This window comes from Bufo gargarizans, chromosome 4 (assembly GCF_014858855.1).
Source record: "Bufo gargarizans isolate SCDJY-AF-19 chromosome 4, ASM1485885v1, whole genome shotgun sequence".
Lineage (NCBI taxonomy): Eukaryota > Metazoa > Chordata > Amphibia > Anura > Bufonidae > Bufo > Bufo gargarizans.
Window position 1 is genome coordinate 200,120,455 of NC_058083.1, and position 16,683 is coordinate 200,137,137.

The window sequence follows — 16,683 nt, forward strand, 5'->3', positions numbered from 1 at the left end:
AGTTGATACTAGTCGTGACGACAGTGAGAAGGCCGCGGCGCTGCTGGAGCAACCGCTGCCTTCTCAAACAGCTGATCGGGGGGTCCCGGGTGTCGGACCCCCGCCAATCAGAAGCTGATGATCTATCCAGAGGATAGATCATCAGTTAATAAAAGTGCAGAACCCTTTAAAGAGAGATCCGCTATGTGGGATCTGGTCTATATAGGAGGATCTGCTATGTCTGATCTGGTCTATATAGGAGAGATCTGCTATGTCTGGTCTGGTCTGTATATAGAGATCGCCTATGGTGTTCTGTTCTGTATAGGAGAGATCGCCTATGTTTATCTGGTCTATATAGGATAGATCCCCTATGTCTGGTCTGTATAGGAGAGATCCGCTATGGGTGTCTGGTCTGTATAGGAGAGATCCGCTATGTGTGTACGGTCTGTATAGGAGAGATCCGCTATGTGGTGTACGGTCCGTATGGAGAGATCCCTATGGGTGTCTGGTCTGTATAGGGAGATCCGCTATGGGGTGTCTGGTCTGTATAGGAGAGATCCGCTATGGGGTGTCTGGTCTGTATCGGAGAGATCCGCTATGGGTGTCTGGTCTGTATAGGAGAATCCGCTATGGGTGTACGGTCTGTATAGGAGAGATCCGCTATGGGGTGTACGTCTGTATAGGAGAGATCCGCTATGTGGTGTACGGTCCCTGTATAGGAGAGATCCGCTATGTGGTGTACGGTCTGTATAGGAGAGATCCGCTATGTGGTGTACGGTCTGTATAGGAGAGATCCGCTATGCGGTGTACGGTCTGTAGAGGAGAGATCCGCTATGCGGTGTACGGTCTGTAGAGGAGAGTCCGCTATGCGGTGTACGGTCTGTAGAGGAGAGATCCGCTATGTTGTGTACGTCTGTATAGGAGAGATCCGCTATGTGGTGTACATGATACTCCGTGTAGTCTGGTCTGTATAGGAGAGAGAATCAACAGACGCAAATGTACGATCAGAAAGGAGATGATGGAGATGCCAATTCCAAACGAAACATTTTAAATTAAAGGGACCTTCTATTTACCAGTCGATATTAGGATTATGGACCCTGTGCCCCCACTACGAAAGGTGGAGACAGAGAGGGTCTTCTGCGGAAAAGAGTAGAGATGGCACAACGCCTTGATTGAATATGGAGTTTAATGAAAGTCGCCTTTAGGACCCTAGGAGTTCTTGTATTATATATGTGTGTGTGTGTATATGTGTTGTGTGTGTATATATATATATATTAGTATATTAGTTTTAATGGTGTTTTTTTTTTATACATGCAGTACAGACCAAAAGTTTGGACGCACCTTCTCATTCAAAGAGTTCTTTATTTTCATGACTATGAAAATTGTAGATTCGCACTGAAGGCATCAAAACTATGAATTAACATGTGATTATATCATAACAAAAATGTGTGAAACATGAAAATAGTCATATTCTAGGTTCTTCAAAGTAGCCACCTTTTGCTTTGATTACTGCTTTGCACACTCTTGGCATTCTCTTGATGAGCTTCAAGAGGTAGTCACCTGAATGGTCTTCACTTCACAGGTGTGCCCTGTCAGGTGTAATAATGGGATTTCTTGCCTTATAAATGGGTGGGACCATCAGTTGCGTGTGGAGAAGTCAGGTGGATACACAGCTGATAGTCCTACTGAATAGACTGTTAGAATTTGTATTATGGCAAGAAAAGGCAGCTAAGTAAAGAAAAACGAGTGGCCATCATTACTTTAAGACATGAAGGTCAGTCAGTCCGAAAATTGGAAAACTTTGAAAGTGTCCCCAAGTGCAGTCACAAAAACCATCAAGCGCTACAAAGAAACTGGCTGACATGCGGACCGCCCCAGGAAAGGAAGACCAAGAGTCACCTCTGCTGCGGAGGAGAAGTTCATCCGAGTCACCAGCCTCAGAAATCGCAGGTTAACAGCAGCTCAGATTAGAGACCAGTCATGCCACAGAGTTCTAGCAGCAGACACATCTCTAGAACAACTACTGCTAAGAGGAGACTGTGTGAATCAGGCCTTCATGTAAACATCTGCTAGGAACCACTGCAAGGACAGGCAACAGCAGAAGAGACTTGTTTGTGCTAAAGACACAAGGAATGGACATTAGACCAGTGGAAATCTGTGCTTTGGTCTGATGAGTCCAAATTTGAGATCTTTGGTTCCAACCACCGTGTCTTTGTGCGACGCAGAAAAGGTGAACGGATGGACTCTACATGCCTGGTTCCCACCGTGAAGCATGGAGGAGGAGGTGTGATGGTGTGGGGTGCTTTGCTGGTGACACTGTTGTGGGATTTATTCAAAATTGAAGGCATACTGAGCCAGCATGGCTACCACAGCATCTTGCAGCGGCATGCTATTCCATCCGGTTTGCGTTTAGTTGGACCATCATTTATTTTTCAACAGACAATGACCCCCAACACACCTCCAGGCTGTGTAGGGCTATTTGACCATGAAGGAGATGAGGGGTGCTGCGCCAGATGACCTGGCCTCCACAGTCACCGGACCTGAACCCAATCGAGATGGTTTGGGGTGAGCTGGACCGCAGAGTGAAGGCAAAAGGGCCAACAGTGCTAAGCATCTCTAGGAACCCTTCAAGATTGTTGGAAGACCATTTCAGGTGACTACCTCTTGAAGCTCATCAAGAGATGCCAAGAGTGTGCAAAGCAGTATCAAAGCAAAAGGTGGTACTTTGAAGAACCTAGAATAGACATATTTTCAGTTGTTTCACACTTTTTTGTTATGTATATAATTCCACATGTGTTAATTCATAGTTTTGATGCCTTCAGTGTGAATCTACAATTGTCATAGTCATGAAAATAAGAAAACTCTTTGAATGAGAAGGTGCGTTCAAACTTTTTGGTCTGTACTGTATATGATGACACTGGGGAGAAGACGATAATTTCTACGGACACAGATGATTGGTTTAGGATGCTGTAACCTGGATACAAGTATCTTATTGGTGATAATTGGCAACACCCCTTAGGAGGAGGTACAGACGGTCACACCGTGTGAGGCCGAAACGTTGCCCGTTTGCTGTGTTGATCGGAATAAACACTTGCACAAGGAAGACGCTGGTCACAATCTCGTTTTATTTGTATCCTCAGGACAGCTCATCATATCATCGGCGGAGGGTCCGACACCTAGCACCCCCACCCATCAGCTGGTTAGAGAAGGCCGCGTGCCGTGCGAGAGCAGCCTTCCCTTCATTGCTTACCTGTCGCCATCGACATCTCAATGGTGATCAGGGGAATTACATTGACTTCTATGGGACGACTCGTTCCAATACACGTGAATAGGAAGTAGTCATCCCATTGAAGTAAGTGGACCCTACTTGTAATTACACCTGCACACTGCTTGCGCATGTCAACGGAGAGCAGTAAACTAAAGAAGGCTGCACAAAGCGCGACCTTCCCGGGTGTCAGACCCCCGCCGATCTGATATGGATGACCTGTCCTGAGATAGGTCATCAATAGTAAAAAGATGACATCCCCTTTAACAAGGCTTCCTCTGCCATGATAAACAGGGATGCAACTTTATACTTTACTTTGTGTTTTTAATTCCTCCTTTGGTCAAGATCTCTGCTCGCTGTTAGTGAATAGAAACATTCTTCTCAGCCTGAATATTACTGATGTGTTGTACATTGTAACAACCTTCAGCTCTCTAGGCAGAACTAGGTGTCTTCAGGCTGTTGTCTTGCTTACATTCACAGGATATTTCTTTTCATTGAAAGCAAGCAGAGAAATGGAAACTGAAATGCAAAGTATATTATGGATGTAGGACAAAGTATGTGAAGGTACATATATGGGGTTGGTGGATATAGGAGGGTCAGAGTATGGAGGCAGATGTTTGAAGGTTGGTGTACATGGAAGGTGGAAATATGGGGGTCCGGTGTATGTGGAGGCGGATATGGGGAGGTCGATGTATATGGATGCGGATATATGGGGTTGAAGTAAGGGGGAGGGTACTGAGGTCTGTGTGATATCTGTGTATATGTGTGGTACATTACACAGGGCGCTGTTATACGGAGGGATGAAGGAGTCTCGTCCGGAGGCGGAGATCACCCTGCAGGACACAAGCCCTGAGGCGTTCGCCATGCTGATGAAGTACATGTACACGGGCCGGGCCAGCCTGCGGGAGGAGCGGGAGGAGGTGCTGCTGGACTTCTGAGCTTAGCTCACAAATATGGCTTCCCCGAGCTGGAGGACTCCACATCCGAGTACCTGTGCACCATCCTAAAGACCCAGAACGTGTGCATGATCTATGACGTGGCCAGCCTCTACTCCCTGTCCAAACTGTGCTCCACCTGCTGTATGTTTATGGACCGGAACGCGCAGGATGTCCTCTCCAGTGACGGTTTCCTGACCATCTCCAAGGTACTGGCACTGGATGTCACACATCACTGTGTGGGATTCTAGGTTATATATTACATATCAACTGCATAGTGTTCTAGGTTATATGTCACACATCACTGCATAGAGTTCTAGGTTATGTACCAAGGATAACTACATAAGGTTCTAGATTACATGGGACACATCATTGCATAGGTTCTAGGCTACACTTAGTTTACATGGTGTTCTAGGTTATATATAATCCTAGGCGTCTCGGCTATTCTCCCCACATAATTACGTAGGGTTCTAGGTTATACATCACCACATAGGGCTTTTGGCTATCCTCCCCACATAATTACATTGGGGTTCTAGGTTATACATAACCACATAGGACTCTCGGCTATACTCCCCCACATAATTACGTAGGGTTCTAGGTTATACATCACCACATAGGGCTCTCGGCTATACTCCCCACATAATTACATAGGGGTTCTAGGTTATACATCACCACATAATTACATAGGGGTTCTAGGTTATACATCACCACATAGGGCTTTTGGCTATCCTCCCCACATAATTACATAGGGGTTCTAGGTTATACATCACCACATAATTACATAGGGGTTCTAGGTTATACATCACCACATAGGGCTTTTGGCTATCCTCCCCACATAATTACATAGGGGTTCTAGGTTACACATCACCACATAGGGCTCTCGGCTATACTCCCCACATAATTGCATAGGGTTCTAGGTTAAATGGCACAAATAATTGCATAGGGTTTTTAGGTTACACTCATACACCGTACACATATGCACCTGTACATAGGGTTCTAGGTTGCACATTACCACATAGGGCTCTCGATTATATGCCATGTGTCACTGCATAGAGTTCCAGGTTATATACTACACATTGCCACACAATGTCACATATCAGAAGTGTTTGCAGGGCTGTGCGTGCGGACCCCTGTAGTGACTGTTCTGTTCCTAGGCTGCGCTCCAGGATATCGTGCGGAGAGACTCGTTTGCCGCCCCCGAGAAGGACATTTTCCAGTCTCTGATGCGCTGGTGCAGACACAACCCCAAAGAGAATCACTCAGAAATCATGGCCTCCGTCCGCCTCCCGCTAATGAGCCTCACGGAACTGCTGAATGTGGTCAGACCGTCCACACTACTCACCCCTGACGCCATCCTGGACGCCATTAAAGTGCGATCTGAGAGCCGCGACATGGACCTCAACTACCGCGGGATGCTAAGTAATAAGATGCTCCCACATAACCCTAAAATGATTGTATCTGAGCTATGACATGTCTTATACTCCAGTCTTATCCTCACCCATGCCACGCCCCCTTTATTTTAGACCTGCCGTGAGCGGGGAAAAGTCGCACATCGCCAGATGTACGAAAACTGGCGTATATCAGATAATAAATGACCCCCTTAATTCTTACACTCCAGTGACAGTCAGAGCTGCAGTCTTTATTCTTTTACTCCAGTCATAACCAGAGCTGCAGTGTTCATTCACACCTCCAGTCACATCCAGAGTTGCAACCTTTAGGCCCCTTTCACACGAGCGAGTATTCCGTGCGGGTGCGATGCGTGATGTGAACGCGTTGCACACGCACTGAATCCGGACCCATTCATGTCTATGGTGCTGTGCACATGAGCAGTGATTTTCACACATCACTTGTGCGTTGCGTGAAAATTGCAGCATGCTCTATTCTGCGTTTTTTACGCAACGCAGGCCCCATAGAAGTGAATGGGGCCGCGTGAAAATCACAAGCAAGTGCGGATGCGGTGCGATTTTCACGCATGGTTGCTAGGTGACGATCGGGATGGGGACCCGATCTTTATTATTTTCCCTTATCACATGGTTATAAGGGAAAATAATAGCATTCTGAATACAGAATGCAAAGTAAAATAGTGATGGAGGGGTTAAAAATAATAATAATTAACTCTCCGAGTCCACTTGATCGCTTAGTTGCTGCTCTCTGTCTTCTTCTGTAATGTTGAGCTGCCGGCTAAGGACCTGTGGTGACGCAACATCACATGGTCCCTCGCCATGGTGAAGAACCATGTGATTGGACCATGTGATGAGCACAGTGACGTCATCAAAGGTCCTATTCCTGTGCACAGCAAAGAAGAAGACAGAAGAGATGCCGGCTGCGCGATCAAGTGGATTGAGTTGAGTTAAATTATTATTATTTTTTTAACCCCTCCAGCCCTATTGTACTATGCATTCTGTATTCAGAATGCTATTATTTTCCCTTATAACCATGTTATAAGGGAAAATTAATACAATCTACAGAACACCGATCCCAAGCCCGAACTTCTGTGAAGAAGTTCGGGTTTGGGTACTAAACATGACGATTTTTCTCACGCGCGTGCAAAACGCATTACAATGTTTCGCACTTGCGCGCAAAAATCGTGCATTTTCCTGCAACGCACCCGCATCTTATCCGAGCAAAAAACATGACTCCTGTGTGAAAGAGGCCTTAGTTTTACTCGCCTGTTACATCCAGGGTTGCAGTCATTCTTCATATACTCCAGTTACGTCCAGAGCTGCGCTTACATTTCTCATCCAGAGCCTCATTCCAGTATATTCCAGAGCTGCCTCTGCGTGTTGCTCTCATATATTGTAAACTCCAGTCACATTCAAAGCTGCTTTCACAGTTAGTTCCAGATGCATTCAGAACCTCATTTACTGTTTTTATATTGCAGTAACATCTAGATCTAAAATTCTATGGTGCAATTCACACCCAGAGCTGAATTCATAATTCAGATTTCTGCTGCTTGCTTCTGTCACACTAACCGACACTCAGCAGCATCGCCAGGTTCCCATGTTGTCTGATGGGTGGGGGTCCGACCGCTGGGACCCCCACTGATTATGAGGACTGGGGTGCTGTGTCCCTTGTATGAATGGAGCAGCATTAGGTCCGGATGCGTTCCGTGAAACTTGCACCATTTTGCACGCAAGTTCAGTCAGTTTTGTCTGCGATTGCGTTCAGTTTTTTCCGCGCGGGTGCAAGGGCTTCTCTGGCCCAGGGCTGCTGGAAAAACGCAGAATATAGAATGTGCTGCGATTTTCACGCAACACAGAACTGATACGTGAAATAAAACGCTCATGTGCACAGACCTATTTAAATGAATGGTTCAGGATTCCGTGCGGGGGCTATGCGTTCACGTCACACATTGGACCCGTGCGTAAAACTCACTCGTGTGAAGGGTTAATCTTGGCACAGCTCCTTTAAGTTCTGAGTGCAGCTCTGGGTGTGAGTGGAGTATAAGTAGGTTCTGCACAGGGATGAGCTGAGTTACTATACCGCTCTGCACCTTTTATAACCTGCTTTGTCCCCTCCCCCAGTCCCGGAGGAGAATATCGCTACCATGAAGTTTGGGGCACAGGTGGTGAAGGGGGAGCTGAAGTCGGCTCTGCTAGATGGCGACACCCAAAACTACGACTTGGATCACGGATTTTCTCGGCACCCGATCGAGGATGACTGCCGCTCCGGCCTGGAGGTGAAGCTGGGGCAGCCGTCCATCATTAACCACATCCGCCTGCTCCTCTGGGATCGGGACAGCCGGTACGTGCATTACCGGGGCACCGCCCCATACTGGTCACCAGCAGGCACCGGGCGCAGTGTTGGAGATGGATTGGGAAATCGCTTACATTACAATTCCTTTATATATCCTTATCATTACAATTCCTCCTCTGGAGGAAGCGCAGAAGATAACGTAGAATTTCATTATGATGCTTCCTGGTCCACAAATACAATGCCAGACTTCAGTAAGGACTGACACACAAGCAGCACAGTAGAAGGGGGAATCACCAGGATGTATAGCAGTGCACTAGGGCACGACTTACCCCTCCAGGCCCTTACGTATAGTCTGAACATGCCTATAACTCGCCATTTGTCGTACGCAGGTCCTACTCCTACTACATCGAGGTGTCCATGGATGAGCTGGACTGGATCCGAGTCATTGACCACGCCCAGTTTTTCTGCCGCTCCTGGCAGAAGCTCTACTTCCCGGCTCGGGTATGCAGGTAAGTCCAGCTCTGGTGTACGTTGCGTCCATGTAGTGGGCGTGTAAAGGGGAACTCTCCCGTCATGAGCCCCCGAAATATGCAAAGCGGAACTGACCCGCGGTCGTCCTAGAACCGTATGGATCAGTTATACCACCAGGTACAGGCAGATGATGGGGGTGCTAGCACTGACCCTATATACTCCGGTATATAAACACAACACCCGCCCTAAACGGGGTCACCCCGTCCAGAAACCATCGCTGTTATGTGAGGAGCGGCCATCAATATGAAAGTCTCCGGAAGCCTCTTGAATAAAGCTGTTCTGTGCGACGACACGTTTCACCTTCTCTGCAGCGTCTTTAGGAGTGAAGGGGTTAATGTATGGACGACCTGTACTGCTGGGCGGTATAAACGTCTCCTAACCAACCTCTCGCTAAGGAATACAATGGGATGCTCCTCCCATTGACTTCCTGAGACAGTAGAGCACCGAGGCCTACTTCGGATGCATCGGTCTGTACTATAAACTCCCTATTGAAGTCGGGCGTCACCAAAACCAGGGACCCGCACAGGGCCGACTTTAAAGTGGAAAAAGCCTCTTCCGCCCGATCATCCCAGTGAACCATCACTGATTTTCATCCCTTCAAGAGTCCTGTCAAGGGCGCGGCTAGAGTAGCAAAGTGGGGAACAAACCTCATGTAATAGCCCACCATTCCCAGGAATGACTTTATTTCCCTCCGTATTTTGTTCAGGGGTTTGATGACTCCGCGCCCAATGACACACCCCAGGTACTTAGTCGTCTCTAACCCTATCGCACATTTCTTTGGGTCAGCGGTCAGTCCAGCTTTCCGAAGGGAGTCCACTACAGCCTGCACTTTGGGCAGGTGACTTTCCCAGTCGGTACTGTGGATGACAATATCGTCCAGGTAAGCTGAAGCATACCGATGATGTGGACAAAGCACGATGTCCATTAGCATTTAGAAAGTGGTGGGGGCGCCATGCAGACCAAAGGGCAACACCTTGTACTGGTACAGCCCCTCAGGTGTGATGAAGGCCGTTTTCTCTTTGGCAGCCTCCGTTAAGAGCACCTGCCAGTACCCTTTGGTAAGGTCCAAAACATAAAAATACCGGGTTTGTCCTAACCTCTCAATCAGCTCGTCTACCCGGGGCATGGGATACGCATCGAACTTAGATACCTCGTTTAATTTTCGAAAATCTTTACAAAACCGCAAAGTCCCGTCCGGTTTGGGTATCAATACTATAGGACTGGCCCACTGACTTCTAGACTCCTCGATGACGTCTAGTTGCAGCATTAGTTGCAGCATTAGAGATGGCTTGTCACCGAGCCTCGGGCACCCGGTATGGTTTCAACCGGATTTTGGCCTGAGGCTCAGTGACAATGTCATGCTGGATTATGGAAATGCGTCAAGGGAGGTCCGCGAACACATCTGTGATCCTGCTGATGAACTCCCTGGCCTCCTGAGTCTGTTTAGAGGAGAGGCTGTCAGCAAGCTTCACTGTGGCAGCCGCTTCCCTTACATCAGACTGAGGGTCCGGAACCTCTCCCCCCTAGAAAACCCGGCCACGGGCTGTGGTCAGTACTGGTTTCCCTATCTTTCCACGAGTAAATTCACATGGTAAACCTGCTCCGGCTTCCGCCGCCCTGGCTGGTGTACCTTGTAGTTTACATCTCCAACATTTTCGAGTACCTCGTAGGGCCCCTGCCTCCTAGCCAGTAACTTACTGTCCACTGTCGGTACCAGAACCAAAACCCAATATCCCGGGTTAAAGATCCGGACCCGAGCCTGCCGATTATAGACCCGACATTGAGTTCGCTGAGCTGCCTCCATATGTTCATTTACCAGCGGCAACACTGTTTCCATACGTGCCTGCGTAACATATTCAACAACACTTTTATATGGTGTGGGTTGTTGCTCCCACTCCTCTTTGGCTATGTCCAACAGACCACGTGGATGTCGGCCATATAGAAGTTCGAAGGACGAGAACCCAGTAGAGGCCTGGGCACTTCTCGCACTGCGAACATAAGATAGGGGAGAGGGAGGTTCCAGTCCTTTCCACCCTTAGCTACTACTCGTTTTAACGTTTGATTAAACCTTTCTACTAGGCCGTCAGTTTGCGAGTGATAGACGGACGTCCGTATCTCTTTGATATTCAGCAACTTACAGAGCTCCCGCATGACCTTGGACATAAAAAGGAGTCCCCTGGTCAGTCAGAACCTCTTTAGGTAGTCCTACTCTGGAGAACATCTCCATTAACTCTTTTGCTATGAGTTTGGCCGAGGTATGTCGTAGTGGCACCGCCTCCAGGTACTGAGTGGCGAAGCCCAGGACGACCAAGATGTGTTGGTACCCCCTAGTGGACTTCGGTACTGGGCCTACGAGATCCATAGAGATTCTCTCAAATGGTACCTCGATAATCGGGAGGAGCCCTAAGGAACTGCGGACCAGGTGCTGGGGGCTAGTGGTTTGACAGGTCAGGCAAGACTTACAAAAGTCATCCACCTCTTTAAAGACACTGAGCCAGTAAAACCGTTGTAGTATCCGGTCCTGTGTCTTCTGCAGTCCCAGATGACCCCCGAAAACATGTTGGTGGGCTAACTTTAACACAAGTTTTCGATAAGCCCGGGGCACCACCACCTGTTCAACAGGTTCACCCCACAGCTGGTTTACCCGATATAGCATATTCTGGTTGACCCAAAAAAAGGGGGAAACGTCGACTCGGCCCCAGGTTGTTGGGATACACCATTAAGTAATACCACATTCTCCCAGGGCCCGGGAAAGGGTTGGGTCTCGGCGTTGGGCTGTACTGAGATTCTCCCCGGAGACCTTGAGATCTGCCAACCCAGGACCCCGTGGCAACTCCTCCACGTCTCCCACCATTACCCCACGCAGGGTTGTCTCCCCCGCTTCCAACTAAGTGGCGATCACCCCTACTGCTGGCCCTTCGGCCTCAAGGTTCTGGCTGTCCCCCTGAACAAGGCCAATCTCCTGGGCTTATTCCTGTCTCAGGGGTATCCTTAACTCTCACAACCGGCCATGGGGCAGGGAAACCTGGAAAGTCTCTCCCTATTATGAGTTCATAGTGGAGATTTGTGGCGACTGCCACTTCGTGGGTCCACCTGCCGGCCATGTGGTTAGAGACACCAGCGCGGTGGGATAGTATTTCAAGTCTCCATGAATGCACATCACCCCAACTTTCCGGCCAGTGTACTCAGTGGATCGCACCAGGGTAGCCCTTACCAGGGTCACCAAGAGTCCAGCAGAGCCTCCGCTTGAGTGTTTCCACTTCCTGGTCTAGAGCCTCCGGGGTACCTGTGGCACACCGTTTCCTAGCATATAGCGATTGTCGGTAACCACAATTAGTGTCCATAGAAACATAGAATGTGTCGGCAGATAAGAACCATGTGGCCCATCTAGTCTGCCCAATATACTGAATACTATGGATAGCCCCTGGCCCTATCTTATATGAAGGATGGCCTTATGCCTATCCCATGCATGCTTAAACTCCTCACTGTATTTGCAGCTACCACTTCTGCAGGAAGGCTATTCCATGCATCCACTACTCTCTCAGTAAAGTAATACTTCCTGATATTACTTTTAAACCTTTGCCCCTCTAATTTAAAACTCTGTCCTCTTGTAGCAGTTTTTCTTCTTTTAAATCTTCTCTCCTCTTTTCCCTTGTTGATTCCCTTTATGTATTTAGCAGTTTCTCTCATCTCCCCTCTGTCTCGTCTTTCTTCCAAGCTCTACATATTAAGTTCCTTTAATCTTTCCTGGTAAGTTTTATCCTGCAATCCATGTACCAGTTTAGTAGCTCTTCTCTGAACTCTCTCTAGAGTATCTATATCCTTCTGGAGATATGGTCTCCAGTACTGAGCACAATACTCCAAGTGAGGTCTCACCAGTGTTCTGTACAGCGGCATAAGCACTTCCCTCTGTCTACTGGTAATGCCTCTCCCTATACACCCCAGCATTCTGCTAGCATTTCCTGCTGCTCTATGACATGGTCTGCCTACCTTTAAGTCTTCTGAAATAATGACCCCTAAATCCCTTTCCTCAGATACTGAGGTTCGGACTGTATCACTGATTGTATATTCTGCTCTTGGGTTTTTACGTCCCAGGTGCTGTCACGGAATGTGTACAGGTAACAAGGCAAAGCAACATGTATAAACGACTCGCTGGATCCAAAAACTAAGGAACCAAGGGAGACCCCTGCAGAAGACCTGGCACTTTCCCTGGCTGCTCAGCCTATGCAAAGATCCTAATGGTGGAGGTTTGCATATCCACGAACCTTGACTATAAAGCCCTGAGCACCCTACTATAGTGAGGGGACACGACCACCGGCTCCCTACACAAGACACGGAGGGAGTCAGGGTCATCTGGGATCCAGCAAACAGATATAAACATATAAAAGTACACTTAGCTTTGAAGCAAACAGGAGGACAGAACAGCGTGCACACACACTCCAGGAGGAAATATAAGCCGCCCAGAAAAGCATTCTGAGGAGGCATTTAAAGGGAAGCAATTAAGACATGACAGCTGAGAGAGGCTGACGAGAGGAGGAGCTGAATACCACAACACAGAAATTCAAGGAGGAGGTTCTGAAAGGCCTCTGTCAGAGCTTCTCAGCTGTCTGGTTGTGACAGTACCCCTCCCTCTACGAGTGGACTCCGGACACTCAGAGCCCACCTTCTCAGGATGGGACCTATGGAATGCCCTGATGAGACGAGAGGCCTTAATGTCCGTCACTGGGACCCACATCCTCTCCTCAGGACCATACCCCTCCCACTGAACAAGGTACTGAAGAGAACCGCGGACAAGACGAGAATCCACAATCCTAGAGACCTGGAATTCAAGATTCCCATCAACCATAATCGGAGGAGGAGGCAAAGGCGAGGGTACAATGGGTTGAACATAAGGTTTCAATAAGGACTTATGAAAAACATTATGGATCTTCCAAGTCTGAGGAAGATCAAGACGGTATGCAACAGGATTGATGACAGACAGGATTTTGTAAGGCCCAATAAACCTAGGACCCAACTTCCAGGAGGGAACCTTCAATTTGATATTCTTGGTAGACAACCACACCAGATCACCAACATTCAGGTCCGGACCAAGCACACGTCTCTTATCAGCCACACGCTTATATCTCTCACTCATGCTCTTTAGATTCTCTTGAATCTTTTGCCAAATAGATGACAAAGACGAGGAGAATCTGTCCTCATCAGGTAAACCAGAAGACCCCTCTCCCGAGAAAGTCCCAAACTGTGGATGAAACCCATATGCACCAAAAAATGGTGACTTATCAGAGGACTCCTGACGACGGTTATTTAAAGCAAACTCAGCAAGGGACAAAAAAGAACACCAATCCTCTTGATTCTCCGCCACAAAACAACGCAGATATGTCTCCAGATTCTGATTGACGCGCTCTGTCTGGCCATTCGACTGCGGGTGGAAAGCAGAAGAGAATGACAACCGAACCCCCAAGCGAGAACAGAAAGCCTTCCAGAATCTGGAAACAAACTGCGTGCCCCTATCAGAGACTATGTCTGAAGGAATACCGTGCAACTTGACAATGTGATCAACAAATGCCTGCGCCAGCGTCTTAGCATTGGGCAAACCAGGAAAAGGGATGAAATGCCCCATTTTGCTAAAACGGTCCACCACCACCAGAATCACAGTCTTCCCCGAGGAACGAGGCAGGTCCGTGATAAAGTCCATGGACAGATGTGTCCAAGGACGGGAAGGAATGGGTAAGGGAAGGAGAGGACCTGATGGCCGTGAATGAGGGACCTTGGCACGAGCGCAAGTCTCGCAGGCTGCCACAAAACCCTCAACCGACTTACGAAGCGCAGGCCACCAGAATCTCCGAGCGATGAGATCCAGTGTGGCTCTTACCCCCGGGTGCCCAGCAAGGACCGTATCGTGGTGTTCTTTAAAAATCTTGTGTCTTAAAGCGAGAGGCACAAACAACCTCCCAGGAGGACAAAGATCAGGAGCCTCTGACTGGGCTGCCTGCACCTCTGCCTCCAATTCAGGAAAAAGAGCAGAGACCACCACACCTTCAGCCAAAATGGGACCCGGGTCTTCAAAATTCCCGCCTCCCGGAAAACAACGTGACAGGGCATCTGCCTTCACATTCTTAACTCCAGGGCGGAACGTGACAACAAAATTAAACCTAGAAAAGAACAACGACCATCTGGCCTGTCTCGGGTTCAGACGCTTGGCTGACTCCAAGTAGGCCAGATTTTTATGGTCAGTAAATACGGTAATAGGGTGTCTGGCCCCCTCTAGCCAATGGCGCCATTCCTCAAAAGCCAACTTGATGGCCAACAATTCCCTATCTCCCACATCGTAATTTCTCTCTGCGGAGGAGAGTTTTCTTGAGAAAAAGGCACACGGTCGCCAATTGGCAGGAGAGGAACCCTGAGACAAGACCGCCCCCACACCCACCTCAGAAGCATCAACCTCAACTATGAAGGGTAATGAAACATCAGGTTGCACCAAGATGGGAGCGGAAGCAAAACTCTCCTTGATATCAGAAAAGGCCTTACGCGCCTCTACTGACCAAGAAGAAAAATCTACCCCCTTTCTGGTCATATCAGTGAGTGGTTTAACAATAGAAGAATAATTCAAAATGAACTTCCTGTAATAATTGGCAAAGCCCAAAAAACGCATCAGCGCCTTTTGATTCTCAGGAAGCTCCCACTCAAGCACAGCGCGGACCTTCTCGGGGTCCATGCGAAAACCAGAAGCGGAGAGAAGAAACCCCAGAAATTGAATTTCTGGAACCGCAAACACACATTTTTCCAGTTTCGCATATAGTTTATTCTCCCGCAGGATGAGCAAGACCTGACGTAAATGTTCCTTATGAGTTTTGAAATCGGGAGAAAAAATCAAAATGTCATCCAAATACACCAATACAAATTTTCCCATCAAATGATAAAAAATGCTGTTCACGAAATGCTGAAAAACGGCTGGGGCATTCATCAACCCAAAAGGCATAACCAAATTCTCAAAATGGCCCTCAGGGGTATTGAAGGCCGTCTTCCATTCGTCCCCTTCTCTGACCCTGACCAGGTTGTATGCCCCTCTTAAATCTAATTTAGTAAAGACTTTAGCCCCAACAACCTGGTTAAACAGGTCCGGGATCAGAGGAAGCGGATAAGGGTCACGAATTGTGATATTGTTCAGCTCCCTGAAATCCAGACAAGGTCTTAAAGAACCATCTTTTTTCTTAACAAAGAAAAAACCAGCGGCAACAGGTGACTTCGAGGGTCGTATGTGTCCCTTTCTCAGACTCTCAGAGATATAAGCACGCATAGCGATCCTCTCAGGTTGGGAAAGATTGTATAAACGAGATTTAGGCAGCTTGGCGTCTGGGATGAGATTAATAGGGCAATCGTACTCCCTGTGCGGGGGCAAATCCTGAACTCCACTCTCAGAGAAGACATCCGAAAATTCAGAGAGAAAAGATGGTACAGTCTTAGTAGCAACCTCAGAAACAGATGTCGTGAGGCAATTCTCTCTGCAAAAGTCACTCCAACCATTTATTTGCCTTGCTTGCCAATCAATGGTGGGGTTATGTTTAGTGAGCCAGGGTAGCCCCAACACCAGAGGAGTAGGCAAACCGCTAAGGACGAAACATGACACATCCTCAACATGAGCATCACTCACAATTAAACGGATATTGTGAACTATGCCCTTTAATGACTTCTGAGAAAGTGGAGCGGAATCGATAGAAAACACAGGAATATCCTTTCTCAAAGTGCACACCTGGAAACCATGAGTTATCGCAAAGTGATTATCAATGAGATTAACCGCTGCTCCACTATCCACAAAAATCTCACAAAAAATGTTCTTGCTCTCTAGCGCCACCCTAGCCGGCAGGACAAAACGGGAACTACAAGCAAACGGAAAATCTTCAATTTCCGCCTCAACCCTGCCAATAGTAACAGACGGAACATTTTTCAAAGATTTTTTCCTCTTTGTTTCTTTATTATACCCAGAGAACTGCCTGAATCTCCTAGAGGGACAAATATTTGCCAAATGATTAATACCTCCACAACAAAAACAAACCCTCTTATGCGGGCTGAATCTTCTATTGTCAGAAGCAATCAACCCCAACTGCATGGGCTCCTGCTCAGAAGGGGCTGACAGCGACTGAGACCCCTGCGCACAGAATGGGACCGCTGCACTGTCCTGGGACTGAGTATGACAGGAAGGGGACATCTCTCCTCTCTCTCTAAGACGCCTGTCAATACGAACGGCCTGAGACATAGCAGAGTCCAAAGAAATAGGCC

General features: G+C 47.9%; 1 protein-coding gene across 1 annotated transcript in view; it reads left to right on the plus strand.

Moving 5' to 3' along the window:
• Positions 1-3,987: 3,987 nt before the first annotated feature.
• Positions 3,988-16,683, plus strand: part of LOC122934310 (BTB/POZ domain-containing protein 9-like) — an 83,940-nt gene continuing 71,244 nt past the window's right edge. The window contains 5 exon segments of the mRNA XM_044289687.1: positions 3,988-4,177; positions 4,180-4,388; positions 5,334-5,598; positions 7,704-7,923; positions 8,265-8,384. Of these exon segments, the coding sequence (XP_044145622.1) occupies positions 4,006-4,177; positions 4,180-4,388; positions 5,334-5,598; positions 7,704-7,923; positions 8,265-8,384 (986 nt within the window). The 5' untranslated portion in view covers positions 3,988-4,005.